The 21255-nt window shown below is 43.8% G+C and overlaps 1 protein-coding gene across 4 annotated transcripts in view; it reads right to left on the bottom strand.

Annotated features, from left to right (window-relative positions):
- SYCP2 (synaptonemal complex protein 2) overlaps positions 1–21255 on the bottom strand; it is a 2783385-nt gene that overhangs the window by 918416 nt on the left and 1843714 nt on the right. For all 4 annotated transcript variants that reach the window (XM_078651823.1, XM_078651822.1, XM_078651824.1 and 1 more), the window contains one exon: positions 12764–12938. In XM_078651823.1, coding sequence (XP_078507949.1) covers positions 12764–12938 — 175 coding nt within the window. The remainder of the gene's footprint in view (positions 1–12763; positions 12939–21255) is intronic.

The raw sequence follows: 21255 nt of genomic DNA, 5'->3' as shown, positions 1-21255 counted from the left end.
AATAAGAGCCCTTTCGTCTCAAAAAGAGGTGGCCCTGAGCTCGGCTCGAGAAACATTCGTCCTTCACATAGCTAACACGCGCACAGAAGTGCAAGCGCTATTGAATACTGATTTGCCATTGCATTTCAGCGAGCTGGTCCATCAAATCTTTAATGCCTCCTCCACTTCTGGCCTGGCGCATTTTTTTAAAATAGTTAGCAGTGGTCTTGTGACTTCTTTTGAGAAAATATTTGGAGTCATCCCGGCTTTCTTCCACAGTATCTTTTCAAGCCTGTTTGGAGGCTTTCCTGTTTTGCTGGCGCTGGCTCTAGGCGTTCTGGTGATATTTTGTTTTATTAAAAATGGAGGCCCCTCTTGTGTTAGAAGCCGCTCAGCCCCACCTGGCACTGTTTCGCAACCGGATGCTTGAATACTATGGCACACTGCCGCTTGCGACTTTAAGCACGGCATTTGGATTATCTTTTCGATTTTCCTATTTCACATGTGTCCAGCCTGTGTTTCATTGCCTGAGCTGCGATTTCGACTGGGCCCTTGATTTGTGTCTCTGGAAGACGGTATCTCCTGACGTCGATTTTTATCACCTGATGAGTCCCGTAGTTACTCACGAGTTGGTTTGTTCTGGCGAAAGGATTATGGCCTTGGCAGTGATGCATGGACTAATGGGTCACTGGAACGTACTTGCAGCGGCGCAAGATTTCTTGGCACAGAGCTATATTGAGAACCCACCGGGTTGTCCTCTGATGATGCTAGAGGCTCCGGTGCTGGAGGAGCATATATGTTCTTTCCCACTAATGAATTGGATGGCTGAACTGTTTTCGGATGATGACAGTGATTTCATGCTGGAGGCTGTTGCTGCATATTTTGCGTACTCAGTCCTGTCCTAAAAAACCTTCGAAACTTTTGATGATAGCCCCTTCATATTTACAGAATTTTGGAACCTTTTTGTGTACAAAAATCTTTGCACACCGAGACCTATTGACTTGAGTTACATTGAATTATGGATTGGCATGGTTGAGGAGTTATTCCTTGACCTCTATATGACCTTTTTCACCTGATTTTACAAATTGATCTGACTAGTTATTATTGAACTCTGTTTTCATGTGGTGCCCCTATTCTGGTCTTAGAAACTCCCGCTACATGGCTACATTCCTTATTTTGTCCGTGCTCGGATCATTAGGGGTGTGTCATATAGATACTGCTTACCTATATACCGTGTTACGTTAGCATGAGCTTATTAAAGTGTTTAAACGCCATTTTTCCTTTTGCTGCTTTTGCACACGACACATAATTGTTATTTTAGCTTTCAACCTAGAAGAGCGTTGTGATTTACATGAGAATAATATGTTATTGCTCTGATATCAGCTTTGTTTGGTAAAATATGTCTGCACAGTGAGTGCTGAAGCTTCCCAGGATAACTCGACACAGTGTTGTTGTGAGGTCTGATCTTCGCACCTTTCTAGACATAACATGAATGCAGCTGCTGCCAAAATCTGGCTTTACGCGTGTTTTATATTGCTTTGCTGAGAGCACACGTAACACACTTGATGGTGCTTCGCTTGCAGAGAGCTGGTGGAAGATGATGTGATCCTCTGCCACTGAGATTTTGAGGTATGGGCCCGCCCTGCTAAAACCCAAAGAGACCTTCATAGATAATAATATACTATGCTAGTTAGGGAGGGTGAGAATTAGGTGTTGCTAATTCCTATTCATTTCAGCATATTAGCATGCTGTCACCTTTCGCATTTTATGGACTATTGACTATGCTGATAACTTTGATTGTGATAATATGTTTGCTTGTATTATCTAAGATACTGCGTTTGAGAACCCTGCATTAGTAAATTAATATTTCAAATGTGCACGTGTCCTCTTTTACTCCACGTTCTGGTTTGAAATGATTGCATAACGAAAGAGTGTTCATGTGTTCCACGATACCTGAGCTATTCTAAGTTCATGTTCTGGCCTGTCTAAACATTGAGAAGTTATACTGACCAATGAGACACTGTAGCTAGCTCGGTAAGGGGATTTTGGGTACTGAGGTGAGTTTTGGGCCACCCTAATTCACTGAGGATCCGAATCTCTATGCACAGTTCTGTAGGAGAACGGAATTCCCGCTACAACCCTATTTGAGAATCGTCAATAATATGAATCATCGATTTCTATTGACTAAGTTTAGACTGAATAAATTTCACCTTCTTCTCACAGAACGCCCATGTTGGACAAAGGAGTCGGAACTGGAGATTTGTTCTTGTGACGGATTCTCTATTAAAGACACTATGCATTTTATCTTTTTTTGTAAGCATTTATGCCCTATCCGCAAAAAGTTAATTATTCCCATCATTAAGGATAAGAGCTTTAGACAAGTTAAACCTGCCCTTTTATATTTACAGCTGTTGTCTAGTACATGGGAGATCTTTAATATAGCAAATTTTCTGACAATAGAGTTGAGATTGAGGAGGAAAATTAACTGGATATATTGTACATAGTGGCACACTTAAGACCTAGGAGCAAGCGCTTCATTTCTTTTAAATTGTCTTTCGTGCTGGTTTTATTTGTTTTTATCAATATTTATAAATGCATGTTTTTATATATATATGAAATTGTTATGAATGGATTGTAAATCATTGTTCCATATTTTTCTTGACTCTGATGAATTTATGTAGCATACTTTTATGGTTTTTGATATGAACCGAATAAAGTACTTTTGACTGACTGATTTAACTTCCAAAAAGATGCCAAAGAAAGTTCACTGGACACTTAGCTGTCAAAAGGCATTTGATGACCTGAAGCAGGCCATGTGTACTGCACCTATTCTGAAAAGTCCAGTTTACTCTAAAGAGTTCATAGTCCAAACAGATGCTTCTGAGTTGGGTGTGGGAGCTGTACTTTCAAAACTGAATATAGATGGTCAAGACCAGCCCATTGCTTTCATAAGCAGAAGGCTGACCCCTAGAGAGAAACATTGGTCAGCTATAGAGAGGGAGGCCTTTGCTGTGGTTTGGGCCCTGAAGAAGCTGAGGCCATACTTGTTTGGCACTCACTTCAAGATTCAGACAGCCCACAAGCCCCTCCTATGGTTAAATCAGATGAAGGGTGAAAATTCCAAAATTCTTAGGTGGTCCATTTCCCTACAGGGGATGGACTTTACAGTGGAACATAGACCTGGGACTGACCATGCCAATGCAGATGGACTCTCCCGATATTTCCACTTAGAACATGAAGACTCAACTGGTCAAGGTTAGTTTAATGTCCCTAAGTTTGGGTGGGGGGGTGTAGGAGAGTAGGGTCTGCTTCCTATGGTCACCCCCACTTTTTGCTTTGCTTTACTGGTTTTCGACTTAGATGTGGTTATGGGCCTGCTAATAAGACCCACAGCCCAGATGCACTCTCTCTAAATTCACACCATGTACTCTAGGTACATCCACAATTGGGAATTGGTTCACCTTGTCAGCCCCTGTAGAAGTGTACCCTAGGTACTCAGGGCATCGGTGTAACCAAGGCCTACCAGGGGCTGCAGCATGTATCATGCCACCCCTGGCTGGCCACTCAAACTGACACAACTGGCTGATCACTCAGCTGGGGCAAGGTCGTGTAATCCCCCCTTGCTTAGGTATAGTATTCCTATATCTACCCTTATATATAGTCACACAGTAACCTATAAGTCACTCCTATGGCAGGCCTTAACAATCCTGGAGGCAGAGTTATTGGTTATGTGTGAGATGGTGCTCTAGCATGAGCTGAGCCTGTCTGCAGCTTTCGGAACCATGTCCTTATAGCTGTTCTATGATATTGCCATACCATATACTCTTAAGTGCATTATAAACCTTGCGGTTAAATGCTAACTTTGGATTGGCTTTATTCAAACATGTCGTGTAAGGTGTCCTACGCTTTGGAATACTACACCCTCGCCAATTCTGGCGACGGGGTAGCATTCCACCCTTCTAGAGGGAGAAGACATGTAGTTGCTGACTATCCCGGTTAAAGTTAACCAGAGCCCCAGCGTCACAAAATGGACGCTGCTGCCACAGACACAAGTCTGACCTCCTGCTGCTGGGAGTCCTTCCAGTCACGGAGAATTGGACAATAGGTTTCCTGCCTGGAGAGGTGCGAGCACCACCCCAGACAGGACTTTGTGTATTGGGACAGGGAGGGCTGAATAGATTGAGACACTGCCTGGGGCACACTATGTGCTCCATGCATACACCAGTTCAAACCGGTTGCTGGGGCACTCCAGCCCCAGCTCTGGCGCGAAACTGGACAAAGTAGAGGAGGTGTAACCACCCCCCTTCCTGGTCCTACCCATAGGAGGGACCTAGAAAGTAATCCAGCCCCTTTTAGTTGTATAAAGGTAGGAGCTGAGTCCTGAGACTTTAGATTAATCCTGGAATCAAAACTTGACACAAAACTCTGGACCTTCGACGTTCTGCTGAAGCTGAAGACTGAACAATCTCCCTTGTGGCCAAGGAGTGACCACCCTGGGCAACCAGGCACCATCCAGCAAATCAACGGCTTGCTTTTTCGACGCTCCCGCCTGGACCCGAACACAGAGCCTGACAATACTGAGACTTCCAGACCTCTCTGACCCTCTCTTCACGAATGCAGCATAGCTGAGATCCGTGGAGGCGACGAGACACGTGGGACCGGACATCTTGAAAAGCCGGCAACTTGCTAACTGTGCAGCTCCTGATGTATCCTCGAACCTGTGCACTGGGGATTGAGATGCCCCGAATCCGAGCTCCACCTGCACCGAAGATCAGCCCTCCACACTCCACGAGTTCTGCGTGGGGCCCTTCTGCTTGTGTTCTGCTCGCCGCGTTGTCCGGTTGCTGGCTCGTTGGCTAGTAGCCTCTGGGACGACAATCCTTTTGAACCGACTCGCTGGTCTGGTTGCTCCAGACTGGCCCTTGCCTCCCTGCAAAGGTGAGGCACCTCAGACCTTGCTCGTCTGCACCAGAAGCTTTCTTTGAATCCTGCGAGGGTTGCCTTTGCCAAGGCTTGTTGACTCCAATCCGGCAGTCGACCCCTCCATCTGCGCGAACCTTCGTGGGACAGCTCGCCTCCAGCACCTGGTTGCCCTTGACGCCTCCTGGTCCGCGTGGCTGAAGAGACAAGCTTCAAGACAGCACCTGATTGCTCCTCGACGTCGTCTGGTTCCTTCCTGGTTCCACCCGGTCACTGGCTAGTGACCCAGACTCTGTCCCCTCTGCTTTCAGGTCCTCTTCATCCTCGATCCACCCTTGGATCCACCCGGACATCTTCCTCCTGGTCGCCTGCAGCATCTTTCTTCACAGGCTCCATAGACTTCAACGGCGAAACCCGACACATCTTCACACCTATGCACCCGCTTCCTGTGGGTGAGGTAACGCGAGGACTTTGGTGCTCCTAAGGGTATTGACTATCCAAGTGTCTAGGTTTTTAGTTGTTTCCTTCTAGCTAAACCGGAAGTGTCCTAAATCCTTCTTTTTCTAATTGCTAAGTCCCAATTGACTTTACATTGACTCTCGAGTGTGAGTAAAGACTCTGCACGCGTCGCCTGTGGGCCTCCTACTTCTAAACTAAGGTTCAGATAGTGTAGCCCCAGCAAATCCCTAGGCCCTAGGCTTTCCTTTTCTCGTGACGTGGTACTTATTCCACTTTCTTAATATATGGTTTGCTTCGCCCCTAGGGCCTAACGGTAAATTGTGCATCTTAACGTATCCTGATTAAGTAACTTGTTATGTGCTTTTGCCTCTGATCTCATAAAGGGTTCAGAGGAGTGTGTTAGTAAATAAATACATATATATTTTATATATATCCTGTGTGGTGTCCTTTCATTTGATATTCAAGGGGTTACATATGGTAAAACAGCTGGCTTTACACGCCCTTAAGAGTCTTTTAGCCTAAGACTGTTCTGTCCACGCTACCACTAGGATAGCTGGTCTATAAGGTTGACTTACAACCATCACCATAAGGGTTGTTTGGACTGGTACAAGGTGTTCACTAGAATAGTGAACATCATATACCAGGCCAACTTCTCACAACGACGAACTCCTTATAGACTGTGGAGATTCAGACGCCGGTGCCGACACCTCTTTCGCAGGAGCCAATTGCCTGTCCCTCGACGTCGAATGCCTCGACGTCCAACCAGAATGAGCCACCATAGAGGATGCCTGGTGAGGAGAGGCTCTGACAGATGGCGATCTGTTCGAATAAGCCCTCGACGTCGGATTCTTCGACATCGACCCAGGTTGATCAGTAGGTGTCCTCGAAGTCGGCTCCGACCTCGACAAAGACCTGTGATGGGTCCGAGAGGCCTATCTAGAATGTCTCAACGCCGACCTTGGAGCAGGTGGCGGAGACCTCGATGTCGAATTCCTCGACGTTGATAGCCTTTTCGACAGCGAACGAGACTTCTCATGACTCAAGCCCGAAGCATGTCTTGACGTCGACTCATGCCTCGACGTCGATCTCGATCTTCTTCTCCTCTCAGGTCTCGACGCCGACCCACGCCTCGACGTCGACCTCGATCTTCTCTTCTCAGGTCTCGACGTCGATCCTTCCCTCGATGTCGATCTATCTCTCACCCTCGAGGCCGTCTTCACTGCAATCGACACCACATGCCTCGACGTCGACAAGCTTTTCGACTGCGATCTCGACCTCGGTCTCGACGTCGACTTGTGTCTTACAGGTGATGTCTTCGACGCTGGTTCACTTCTCCCCACTGGTCTCCCCGTCGTCGACATACCTTCCGTCAATCTAGACTTCGACGTCGATCTCACTTTTTCACTCACTCTCGACGTCGACGGTTTCTCATTACGCCTTTTCTCACTCCTACCCTCAGGAGAAGCAGATCTTTGACGTTTTGAAGGAGAGGAGGGCCTTCCAGATGAAACTTCACTTCTTGCACCCTTCTCATGATGTTTCTCCCTCTCTATAAGCCCCAAAAGACGAATCTTCCCTCTTTCCTTCAGAGTTCTTCTGGAAATCTTGAGGCAGTGGTAACATTTCTCTACATCACATGTGGAAGGCAAACAAACCACACACACAGAATGAGGATCTGTCTTGGACATCTTCTTCCCACAGGAAGGACAATTGTAGAATAAAGGTGGCATAACTGACTAAAAATTAACTATAAATTAGTCAGAAAAGATTGAAAAGTACCACCAACAGACAAAACTGTCAAAAAAAGTAGGAAAAAACCAAATTCTGACTGAAAAACAATCAAATTCAGTAGAGCTCAAGTTTCAGGTTCCTCACAGAACAAGCCGGAAAAAAGAACTGACCTAACTGTCACCTGTGGGGCATGATGGGAGCAGGGGTCTCCTGGAGGCCTTAAAGGCAAAGTGTTCAGATTCTCTTAGGCCTTAAAGGCAAAGTGACAGCCTCCTTTTCTGTACAGGGATGTTATTTATTTATGCAGTCTACTTAGGCTAAATGCCTTTTATTACCTGTTCTTTGATGAAAATAAAAGCTTGTTTTCTGAGGAATGCATTTAAGGTTCAGATCCTTTTCTTGCATTTGATTGTATTGCTTATTTTCAGTCTGCAGAAGACATGTAATTATGGCTTTTATTAGCCTATTGATTATGGTTAAGGCTGCATATTGTTAGTTATACATGTATATGTGTATAATTACTTTAGTACTATGTACTATTTTTATATATTTTACACATATATATGTATTAGTCTATATGTTCTGTGTTCCCGCTTATGGGCGGAGATAATTCAGTGCTTATGACTATTGATGAGTATCCCCTGGAAGAGAATGTATTGTTATGCTGTCTGATGTCAGTTCCTCTGCAGCACTCCTAGCGACTTGGCAGACAGGGCTCCACTCTGATTGTACTCTGAATAAACTTTTATTGGTTTGTATTCTCTACTGTCTGACCGACTCTTCGTTTGGTATGGAAGGCTGAGAGGTGGTCGTGAGTGACCTGGGTGACCCTAATCGGGCCACTTCCTTCAGAAGTTGCTGTAAATAAGCCTTAGAACCGTGTGCTTTACATTTCTTTACATATATATTGTCTGGGTTCCTCTTTTCTTTGGTTCCTATCGTTTTTAGCACATTTGCTTCGAAATATCAAGGCAAATCGGAATCTGGTACATGTTTCATGGGACAGGCTTATGAGTTGCACATAGAATCTTTTCTACATATTTATCCAAAATATGTTCATAGGATGGAGGAAAGTAAAGAAATTATATTTTCATCCAGATCTTTATGCTAGTCTGCCATTTCAGCAATACAATTCATAAGTAAATTATTCTTTTTTGAGTGGTTTTCCAATTTCCAGAGCCATATCATACATGTGATTCCTTTTTTAATAAAGAGATCCCTGCAGCATTATCTTTTACTTTACAAATGAGGCCCATACTGTGTTCCATACTGTGTTCCTTCTTTTTTACTACTAATTTGTGCATAGACGACATGTTGGAACTCCTTCGATGAAATAAGGTATGCATTCCTGGTAGTTGCACAATCTTTTTTGGTATTCTGTCATCTTATGAGTGTTTTGTTCAACATCATGTTGTGTCTTAATAATAATCACTAATGTTTTGTTGAGAGAAGACTTCGTTTTGCTCATACTCACTCCTTCAATGCCCAAGATCAGAGAGATCCTTGTTGACAGACCAACATACTGTATTTCATCAGGCCTCTAAGAGCCCTGTGCAGGATGCCTTTCCAGCTAGTGTTAAACTTGTGCCTGTTTTCAATCCTAATCATTGTCTCACTACCCTGACCTCAGTCACACTTAGTAGTGTGCAGTTTTTGCCCCTGGACTTGTTTCCAATTAATCTAGCATCACTATATGCTTAATTGCGAATACAGATAGGGATCAGATCGATGAGTAATATATTAACATTATATGCCTCCGGTGTTTCCTTTACTATTCTCATCATGTAATCTCCTGGTCATTTGGACCCTACGATGGCTTCTCTGGTGGTATCCTGAGATTATTATGATCGTTCCCATGTGGCTTGTCACTATCCTTCCCCTACAAGGGTTCCTAGGGGAGGCAGAAGGACACACCGAAGTGGCCAATAGCATTAGGTGCGAGATAAATACATCTACTGAGCTGAGCCGAGATGTTATTGATAAAGTCTCAAGTCGCTGGCAGAAGAAGGCAGGTGATTGAAAGCAGCGTAGCCCAAAGGTTCACTCTATATATATATATATATATATATATATACACATATATATTACCTACTGGCGTTCGCCAGTAGGTATATTTAGTTAGGACCTAGTTTCCATAGGAAATCCGCAACATTCTATTGGGAATAACTTTGGCGCCGGTTGATGAATCTCCGCGAATTTCTCAAAGAAGATGGCCCGCTCCGCTCTGCTCCTTCCCTGAAAGTTTTGGGGGGATTCTTCAAGTGGGGGCTGAGAAAAAAGGGGGGTCCCAAAACGTGTTTTCCCCATGTTATTTTCCATACGACGATTAGACACGGCTACAGCCCGAACCGCTGAAAGGAATTACACCAAACTTTGCAAAATGGTTGGGACTGGTACGCAGTACGGCCTTTTGTTTAAATGATGTAAATCCCTCCAGTAGTTGTTGAGAAAATTGAATTTGAAAAAATGTATATATCTATATAAGCTTACTGTAAGCTTACTGTACTCTGTACCTTCCCGAGTATGAGCTGCATTCTGATTGTCTGCCAATGTCTGTCAACACTCCAAAACAGAAATTGTTGGCAGCCATCTTGTACCTCGGTAGACTGAGGCACAAGAAAGCAGAAAAACAAACGTGTAGAACTCAAAAAGGGGGCAGGGTAGAAGCCCCCTTACCCCTTAGGCCTGCTCAGGGGGTCCGACAAGGACCCCCCCAGGCCTCCCCCAATTCTTTTTTTTTTTTAAATCGCGGGGTACGCGCACCGGTGCGCGTACCCCGCGATTTAAAAAAAATAAATACATTTTTGGGGGCCTGGGGGGTCCTTGTGGGACCCCCTGAGCAGGCTTAGGGGGTCCGGGTGCTTCTACCCTGCCCCCTTTGCGTGTTTTTCACCTTTGTTTCACTGCTTTCTTGTGCCTTGGTTCTACCGAGGCACAATATGGCTGCCAACACTTCCTGGTTTGGAGTGTTGACAGACAGTGGCAGCCAATCAGCATGCCTTCCCGAGAAAGCTGCATGCTCATTGGCTGTCAACACTTCTAACCAGGAAGTGTTGGCATCCATCTTGTGCTTGATAGACCGAGGCACAAGAAAGCAGAAAAACAAACGTGAAGAACACAAAAAGGGGGCAGGGTAGATACACCCTGACCCCCTAGGCCTGCCCAGATGGTCCCACAAGGACAAAAAAGGCGCACATTTTTAAAAAAAAAAACCTGGTCTGTTTTTTTAAAAATTACCCCCGGGGGGACCAAATCACGGCGGCATATTGATAAAGAAGTGTGGGGGGTCCACAATCCCCCCACACTGCCCCGGGGACCGCCGCCCCCCGGGAAAGCAACGCAGCCCCATGGCGCATACTGGAGGCTCCTGGTGAGCTACTTGGCCCCCAGGGACCCCCAGTATGCAAGGGGAATTAGTTCCCCCTCTGCAAACACGCCCGGGGGCTGCGTTACAGAGAGGTGTAAAAAAGGGTGTGGCCTCATTACACCTCTCTGTAATGCAGCTCCCTGGCTTATACTGGAGGCTCCTGGTGGGCTAGTTGCCCCCAGGGACCCCCAGTATGCAAGGGGAATTAGTTCCTCCTCTGCAAACGCGCCAGGGGTTGCGCTGCAGAGTGTTGTAAAAAGGGGGAGTGCCCTCTGAACACCTGCCTGCAAAAATGTAGTAAATCAGTATAAAAAAAAATAACAATTAATGCATTTAAAAATTGTCATTTAAAAAACCTTCGAAATTCAATGAAAAAACCATAGGTTTCAGGCCTTATATAGTTAGGAATTAGCATTTTAAAAAAACTTGCAAATTCACTTAAAAAACCATAGGTTTCAGGCCTTATATAGTTAGGAATTAGCTTTTAAAAAACCTTTGAAATTCACTCAAAAAACTATAAGTTTTAGGGGTGTTAAAGTTAGCTGGACACTTCACTCATACAAAACCATTGAAATTGCTCCTATATAGTTAGTTGTACTAACTATATTTCGCGTACCCGCAATCTACTGCTGATGATGTCACATATTAGATCATTCATGACATGGTCAGTGACATCACTGATGACATCTCAAATGACATCACTGATGACATCACGGATGACATCATCCACGTGACAATCACATACACCTTTTCATACACTATTAAAATCTTTCATCACTCTTTCTAAAATACAGGGTATCATATTTGAATCCATTGTCACAGCAATACAAGTATCTAAAAATCCACTCAGTGATTCATAGATGTATACACACATCTAATCACTTACCTGTAGATTCACTCATACATGCTGTCAATGAACAATAGAACACTATCAAAAATACTTATACACCTATATCGACATTAAACAACAGCACACATCCTATTCACATATGAAGTCATCCTACTCACTTATGCAAACAATGGATCATACTTACATATTTCTTAGCAAAACACTTATACAAACACCACTTCATCTATTCATTTAGATAGTAAGTCATACTTAGTGAATTATAAAATCATTATTACAAGTATACAGTTATCCATACAGTTACTCACACAATCATTGAGTCTTATGTATACTTATTTATATAACAACTGACACATTCACTGCCTTTTATTTTTCTAGTTTGTTGGATATGTACCATTGAGAAATATATTTGCTCATCACCACACCCATAAAGAGATTCACTCACTTAAACTGTTAGAACATGTAGTTTTAACTTCATATATCTACTGAATCAACTATTCACACATCTTTGAATAGTCACACCCCCCCACCGAACCACACACACTTTCACACTCCCATACAAATACTCAGTTAACTAATCAATAACTAATATAGACTTTCACATAGCTAGTAACCAACTGTAGTATCAGTTTACACAACTGACAAAGTGAAACAGATATTCACAGTTTAGTCACTATCCACTATATTTAGTGAGACACTATAAATTGGTCAAGTAAACAGTCAATTACACTGCTACTAAATCCTCCATCCAAATATTTATTTATATATATCCACTCATTCTTCAATGCAAATTGCTATATATATAATGCATATTTAAATAACGAAGCAAACCACATTCACTGGATGATGTCATCAGTGATGCCATCAGTGATTTAATTTGAGATGTCATCAGTGATGTCACTGACCATGTCATGAATGATCTAATATGTGGATTGCAGGGTGCGCGAAATATAGTTAGTACAACTAACTATATAGGAGTAATTTCAATGGTTTTGTATGAATGAAATGTCCAGCTAACTATAACACCCCTAAAACTTATAGTTTTTTGAGTGAATTTCAAAGGTTTTTAAAAAGCTAATTCCTAACTATATAAGGCCTGAAACCTATGGTTTTTTCAGTGAATATATATATATATATATATATATATATATATATATATATATATATATATATATATTGTGAATTACTAGTTGTTAAAACCCAGACCTAAAAAGAAGAGAATCTGAGAAAAGATAGGTGTATTAAGCTGTTTACTTTTGCGTAGGGTTCATTAGCGACCACCTGATGGGTTGGTTGTAGATATTCTGCTGTCACACCGCCAGGAGCCCTGAATCTGCCAGAACGGGTATCCATTACTAAAGTCTTATTTTTTTTTTCATGTGTTCAGCCTTATTTTTGTAACTCGATAATAGACTACACAAATATAAAGAAGGTAATTATTTCAACACTTCAATTCTTACATTTTCGTGGCACCTCCTGTTTCGGCACCATTTTGTTTCTGCTGTAGCCTAACAATTTGGGTTTCTGTTTCCTGTTGGACTCCCGCAGCCAGCTTATATCAGTCTTGCTGTCATCACATCGTGTTTCTGTGTCAGTATCACTAAAGAGATGTTTCTTACCATGTTGATTTCTAGTCTTAAAAAAGCAGAACATTTTTAAACTATAAGAAATGTTATTTGTTAAATAATTCTCTTATGCTTAATGTAACTTACATAGTTAAGATTAACAAAAACATCAAAGTTCACAAATTTATCAATTTAAACTTGACAAAGTGATTAATACAGAAAATAGATAAGAATGGTACGCAATCGGCTATTTATTCTTACCTTGGTAAAAAAGTACCCTCCTATTAAGCTGGTGCCCAGCTAAATAGTAAAAAAACACATAACAATGTAACCAGTCACAGGCAAAGTTTGAGATATTATGCATTGCTTTGTTAACAACTTCACAACTACACTGAAATAGGTCTTTACTGAGACATCTTGTTTTACGACATGAATGTCACCAAAACATAACATGTGTATTGAAAGTATATATACTGGCCTACACCATCAATTCTGTTTTAGGTCTCGCCTTTGTGGGCTGCGTACATGCACAGTCTCGCTGGCGAGATTTTATGTTTTTGAGGAGCTTTGAGTATCGGGCTTTAAGCCTCGCCCCTCTTTTCCTTTGGCCGGCGTTACCGTTTATGCTAAATGGTGGCCAGCCATTGGAAAAGAGTTTTGTCTAACGTAGACTTTTCTCTTTTTCTGCCGTCCCACTTGGACGGCCTAGCCTGCTTTCCTTCTGAAGTGAAAGGTTTCTTATCTTTATGGAGCCAAACACATGGCACCATAAAGATAAGAAGCCATTTACTTCAGAAGGAAAGCAGGTGAGGCCGTCTAAGTGGGACGGCAGAAAAAGAGAAAAGTATACATCATGGCGAGCGTTTGTTTATCCAGCACTCGGCAACTCCTCTCGCCCCTCCCCCTGCTGCCTCCTTTTAGTGCGAGGAACGCGCTTGTTACTTTATGAGTCAGTCATGATGTTATTGTTGTCTGTAGGACTACAGACGTATGCAGCGTGTCCAGGCCTGCTTCAAATGATAATTTGAGCAGCGTTTTAAACAGTGGTGATGCACCATTGCAGAATGGATGCTGCTGCTCGCTTGTTTCTAATGTATGTGCTGCGCGTTCAGGGCTTGACATTAATCTGTATACTGAACCGAAGTAGGGGTTGTCAAAAAGTAATTATAATTGATTCATTTACAAATGCCTTTGATCCAATAAACAAAGGCTTCCAACCATAGTGAAACAATCATGGCGTGTTGATGCTCGGTTACTTGTAGAGCACAGTGCAGCTGATAGAAAACTGAAATGTGAGTTTAGCACCATTGTTTTTTAATATTTGGTGTCCGTAGTATTGAGGGAGAATAACTCCAGATAGCATGCCTTATCTCAGGCGATATGCATCTAATATGAACTAACTTACGTTTCCAGGTAAAAAGCGGCGTGGTGCACTGCACTATGTAATAAAACTAGTTGATTTTCGAGCAGAGAATTTAACCAAATGCGGCTGCATTTATTGAATAACGCATGACTTTCAGTGGCTTTTATATGTCAGCTTAATACATTGTGTGTGTTGTAGATGTGGTTTGCTTCAGTTGAATTAAGTAGAATAACATACCTTCTAGGAATGGTCTGTAGGTGAAAAGGGCAGCGCTGCAAGCAATGACCATGAAAACATGGAATGAGGGGCGCGGAGTGAAGTGGCTTCGCTATCCTCTCAGAAAGAAACCTGCCACCTTCGGGCTGGCTCCTCGTCCTGCACACGGTGTACTGCGACGGCTCAAATTCCCATTTATAAAACACAAGAGGGTTTTTTTGTTCCGCTTTTAATTCTAACTGTAATGACTGGAACTGATGACAGAATAATTTTGTGTTAATTGGCACTTGGACAGCAGCTGGCAAGCAGTCTGATCCGCGCAGCAAGGAGAGGCGGCTCTACGCAACTCACTTTGCAGCACCCTCCCTTCTTCATCTGACGCAGTGTCCCCGGTGGTCCGGGAGTACGTTTCAATTTTCAGTAAACGAATTATTGCCTATATTGGGCAATTATTTATTTATTTTTGGGGGAGTTTTATATATTGTCAACTTGAAACAAAGGAATCAGAGCATTTTATATGAGCACCAGTTGCGTTACAGATTGAAATATTCATTTTAGTTAGGCATGGGGAGACAAAATGAATTGCCCAGAATCACAGGATGTTTGAGCGTCTCTGCTGAGACTCAAACCCGATTGCCCTGCTTCGAGGTCGTTTGTGTCGGTGAACAGGCCAAGTATGCGAGGGGGCTGCACCTGGGACGAACCAGCAAAACACTACACTGAGAGGTACAGAGAGTACAGGCACCCTACCAGTCATAAAAAAATTAAACACAACAAGTACAGTTGCCAGTCTGAGTAGCAAGCGGCGTGGGTCTGGCTGCCCTCATGGAATGGGCAGAGCATCCCATTCTATGCTGGGGCAGAGAGAGTGGAGGTGGGGCGGGGGGTTGGGGGTATGGGCGGGTTGTCACGGAACACGTGTTCTCTATTTTTCACAAGTTTTAAGAGAGCCCTCCGAGTCTCCTTGGTTACTTCAGAGCGCTAAGTGAGAGAAAGGGCAGTGATCTCCTAATGTGCTCTTCGAATACCTCCTCACATTGCAGGCAGCTGTGGAGTGGTGGATGCCATTTCCTTTGAAAAGCCATTGTCGCAGTGGGTGCCACAATAATAAAGGACACACCTTTTATACCTGAAGCACACAACCCCCAGAGATGCCGTGTGTTACTGCTAAAACATATTTTAAAGTGACATGAATTTTAACGTACTGTTTTTCTATGTATGCTTTTATGGTCGACTGACCGAAATAAAGTTTTATGAAAGAAAGAAAATGAATTATATAACTGTGTAATTTGTGTAACTTCTCTGGGTATATTTACTTCAGAACCCACCAAATATGGATTATATAAAGTGTGGCAAACAAACAATGCACAATAATGACAAATTTACATAAGCATCACATAGAAAAAAATATACAATATACATTCAATACAATAATACTACATGATAAAATGCAATGACATAGTAGGGTGTACATAAATTGCCAACGAGATCAGCATTGTATCGTGGACATCGACTCACTGGAGCACCAGCATTTGTGACGGAATAAAAGAACAAGTTACCAACCTTCGGTAACAATATATCTGTAAGAGACATGAATTAGTTATAAAATACTTACCTTTAGAATTAGAGCCAAACATCAGTCTGGATCCGGATAATTATTCATCCTCAGTACCCCTGCGCGTAAAAACGGTGGTGTTGGTCGGCTCCGCGTTCGTTCTTGGTGCTGTGGTCGCCAGGATGACGTCGCAGCAGCTACTTAGACGTCGGCCTCATGCGCTGACACCAGTACTTTTACACAATATTCCATGCCAGAAGTGCAGAGCCATGCAAGACACTGACGACTGGTGCACAAAACTAGGGCCCTGAAAGTGTAGTGTATATAGGCTCTGCGCATTGGAATAATATATTCAGCAGTGTAGATGTAGGACTGGGGTTATCTAGGTCTCTACTGACTATATTAGACTTAAGATTTTTGGACGACGTAGGGTATAATAGGTGCACTAGGGATAGTACACTCAAATTAGCGTTAACACTCTACCAACTACTGGGGCATCATCCTAACCCCAGATTAAACTGAACAAATGCAAAAATGAGCTGGGAGTGCTTGTTTATCTCAGACACAATTAGAAATTTTAATCTTCAAAAGGAACACACATGAATCAATAGTCCAAAAATATAAATTATAGACATATACACAATCAAAAATTCTTGTTTATTCTTGATGTTCAGCAGCCGACGCGTTTCGTCCTAAAGGCAGGACGTCATCAGGGCTGCAAGTGCAAACACATAATACAGATGTATCAGTACATATGTACAATCTCAATCATATGTGTACAATCTCAATCAGTCATAACCTGAGAACATAACTCAAATCTCATTAAAAACTGTTCAATATGATACAGCTCACTGTGCCGTATGGTACTCACAAAGAATTCAATAACTTCACACTGTTAGAAAAATCAGCGGGCACTTATTGCCTGTGATTCTCTTAAATGAGAAACAGTAGATTTTATTTAGAGTGAGAATCACAGGCAATAAGTGCCCGCTTATTTTTGATGACGTCCTGCCTTTAGGACGAAACGCGTCGGCTGCTGAACATCAAGAATAAACAAGAATTTTTGATTGTGTATATGTCTATAATTTATATTTTTGGACTATTGATTCATGTGTGTTCCTTTTGAAGATTAAAATTTCTAATTGTGTCTGAGATAAACAAGCACTCCCAGCTCATTTTTGCATATATTAGACTTAAGTTTTTGCCAGCTAGCTCAGAGGTCACTAGAAACTTTCTCGAATAAACAAGGAGGAGTTTAACCTCCCTGGATAGACAAGAAGGGATTAGCTTCTGACAACCATATAACATGACAACTTTGCTCCCTCAGAATAAGAGTGTATCTCTAGAGTCATGTGAAAACAGTAGACAGCTATTTCGCTCAGTCAAGTGTGCAAACTTAGTTTCACCAGAGTGCAGAGAAAAAGAGAGACGGGCGTTTTCAATAAAAGGTTGTTATTTATTGAGCAGTCTTCTTTCTCATACAAGAGAAATGAATTGCCACAATTGCAATACTCATAGTAAAGTAAAGTGCTTACAGTGAAAGGAGGATTAAGAAATAATACTGTAAAAGCATTGATATGGTTTCTTAGCCATAAGATACTTTAAAATAGATAAAATATATACATACTTATATACATTGACTAATGTACTCAACTGGTGCTTCTAAATACGCCTACCCCGATGTACCTGACCTAAGCCTAATACGTGGGAAGGAGTAAGTAAGTAGCAGTTTAAGTTAAATTTGTTTTGCCAAGAATCTGAGTCAAGAATTCTCTCTAAGGTTTTAGTCAGCTCCGTACCTGGATATTAGAAAGCAGGAGGTCTTGTATCTCTCTCTCAGGACTCGATATCCCAGTAACCCGCGAAGGTATCTGGAAACACCAGAGCTGGATTTCTCGGCAGGAGAAAAGACAGCGTTTCTCTCAGTGCGTCAAAAGAGGAGGGGCAGCTTCCGTGGGCTCTCGCATCAGCTGGGCTCTCGGGCAAGTAGATAGCTGCTCTGCTCCAAAACCACCACCGTGTGTTTGCTTAAGGCAACGTTGGTATATTTATACCTGAAAGGTGCCGGGTTTGACGTAAGGTTGGACATAAGACGTCAATAAGGATGTCACTAAGAACTGGCCGTTCTTACAGTGCTTTACAGGAGTTCTAGGACGAAATCAAAACAAAAGCAAGGGGGATTTCCCAGGTTGCTGGAGGTTTGGTTTGTTTAGAGAACTCGTTGTGCTTTCTAGGAGTCTGGGCAAGTAGCCTTGCTTATTGTGACAGCATGTACTACGACTGAATATGGATATGATTACTATGCCGTTATTAGGATATTATTGATTATAACCGAACAAGGGCATAAAATAGTAATATCGATTTAGGCTCCTGGATAAAAACACAATAAAAGGAAGTCCTTAACACTAGAAGTCAGTTCGCAGAACGAGGCGGATGGCTGAGGCGGAGTTCCTGCACTGGACACCATGGGCATTTTAAGAAGACTTAATAGCGGGTGGCATTTTTAGGTCTCGACTATTCTATCCCGCAGGGATAGATAGGCGAGTATTATAGTAAGCACTTCAAAAACTCTACCAAACTTGCAGATCACGCACAGTTCATATGAGCTATGCGCGTGCACAAACCAGCCATGTCACACCACCATTTGTCTGTGCCTCACATCAGACTTCAAAGGATCCGCTCCCCCGCCCCCCGCATCAGACTTCATAGGAATGCACTCCCGCTCCGCTCCCCCGGCCCCACCACAGCAATGCCAAGAGCTTGTTGTTGTTTGTTCACCCCCATGGATCACTATGATTACTTGTGGCATACAAACTTCTCCCATTATAAGCTCTGCATGCAAGTGTTTGTGTTTCCTTTCCCTTAATGAGTGCAGCGCCTCTTCACGGCCGCCCACTTCATCTTTCTCACCAGACCACTTACATTTTTATCGTATTTCCTGATTAGTGCCCACATAGGTACATGCGACAGTGCGCTAGTCTTTCCATCTTAATCTTGGTTTTCCTTGCATTACAACCGGAATAAACACAGAGACAATAGAGGAATTTCAATTTGCGAGAGCTGACTCTGCTCTGATGCTCCACGACGTGCTGCCACTCTGCACCACACACTAACTGCGGCCACTGCACAGTGTCGGCAACAAAAGGCAGAACTACTCCTCCTATAAACGTAGCAAGTCTGTGCTGCTTCTTCAACCATGGCCTGGGCTTTTATCAACATGCAAGCATTTCCATAATGTACGAGGTCACCTTTATTTAGTTTCAGCTACAGCCCCCTCCCCCGCAGTAACAGTTTTGCTTTCTGCGTGAGGCGATGTTTTGGGATTTGTTTTAGTCTAGCTTCCCCGCATTTGTTAGCCCGCATTATTCTTCACTCCACACACTGCTGCACGCCTCACACTGCTGCACGCCTCACAATGCTGCACGCCTCACACTGCTGCACGCCACACACTGCTGAATGCCACACACTGCTGCACAACGCACACTGCTGCACGCCACACACTGCTGCATTACGCACACTGCTGTACGCCTCACACTGCTGCACGCCTCACACTGCTGCACACTGCACACTGCTGTACGCCTCACACTGCTGCACACCTCACAAACACTGCTGCACGCCACACACTGCTGCATGCCACACACTGCTGCACGCCTCACGCCTCACACTGCTGCACGCCTCACACTGCTGCACGCCACACACTGCTGCACGCCACACACTGCTGCACACTCTACGCCACACACTGCTGCACGCCTCACACTGCTGCACGCCTCACACTGCTGCATGCCTCACACTGCTGCATGCCTCACACTGCTGCATGCCTCACACTGCTGCACATCACACTGTAGGAGAGTAGGGTCTGCTTCCTATGGTCACCCCCACTTTTTGCTTTTGCTTTACTGGTTTTCGACTTAGATGTGGCTGTGGGCCTGCTAATCAGACCCACAGCCCAGATACACTCTCTCTAAATTCACACCATGTACTCTAGGTACATCCACAATTGGGAATTGGTTAACCTTATCAGCCCCTGTAGAAGTGTACCCTAGGTACTCAGGGCATGGGTGTAACCAAGGCCTACAAGGAACTGCAGCATGTATTATGCCACCCCTGGCTGGCCACTCAAACTGACACAACTGGCTGATCACTGAGCTGGGGCAAGGTCGTGTAATCACCCCTTGCTTAGGTATAGTATTCCTATATCTACCCTTATATATAGACACACAGTAACCTATAAGTCACTCCTATGGCAGGCCTTGACAAACCTGGAGGCAGAGTGCTTAGTTATGTGTGAGATGGTACTCTAGCATGAGCTGAGCCTGCCTGCAGCTTTCGGAACCATGTCCTTATAGCTGTTCTATGATATTGCCATACCATATACTCTTAAGTGCATTATGAACCTCGCGGTTAAATGCTAACTTTGGTTTGGCTTTATCTAAACATGTCGTGTATGGTGTCATACGCTTTGGAATACTACCCCCTCACCAATTCTGGCGACGGGGGTAGCATTCCACCCTTCTAGAGGGAGAAGACATGTTGTTGCTGACTATCCCGGTTAAAGTTAACCAGAGCCCCAGCGTCACAAAATGGACGCTGCTGCCACAGACACCCGTCTGACCTCCTGCTGCTGGGAGTATTTCCAGTCACGGAGGTTTGGACAATAGGTTTCCTGCCTGGAGAGATGCGAGCACCAACCCAGACAGGACTTTGTGTATTGGGACAGGGAGGGCTGAGTAGAATGAGACACTGCCTGGGGCACACTAGGTGCTCCATGCATACCCCAGTTCAAACCGGTTGCTGGGGCACTCCAGCCCCAGCTCTGGCGCGAAAATGGACAAAGGAAAGGGGGTGTAACCACCCCCCTTCCTGGTCCCACCCATAGGAGGGACCTAGAAAGTAATCCAGCCCCTTTTAGTTATATAAAGGTAGGAGCTGAGTCCTAGGACTTTAGATTAATCCTGGAATCGAAACTTGACACGAAACTCTGGACCTTGGATGTTCTGCTGAAGCTGAAGACTGAAGAATCTCCCTTGTGGCCAAGGAGTGACCACCCTGGGCAACCAGGCACCATCCAGCAAATCAACGGCTTGCTTTGTTGACGCTCCTGCCGGGACCCGAGCACAGAGCCTGACAAGACCCAGACTTCCAGAACTCTCTGACCCTCTCTTCACGACTGCAGCATAGCTGAGACCCGTGGAGGCGACCAGACACGTGGGACCGGACATCTTGAAAAGCCTGCAACTTGCTAACTGTGCAGCT

Source organism: Lissotriton helveticus, chromosome 7 (assembly GCF_964261635.1).
Source record: "Lissotriton helveticus chromosome 7, aLisHel1.1, whole genome shotgun sequence".
NCBI classification, from domain to species: Eukaryota; Metazoa; Chordata; class Amphibia; order Caudata; family Salamandridae; genus Lissotriton; species Lissotriton helveticus.
Note: the sequence above shows the minus strand (reverse complement) of the source record. Positions and strands in the feature narration are given on the sequence as shown.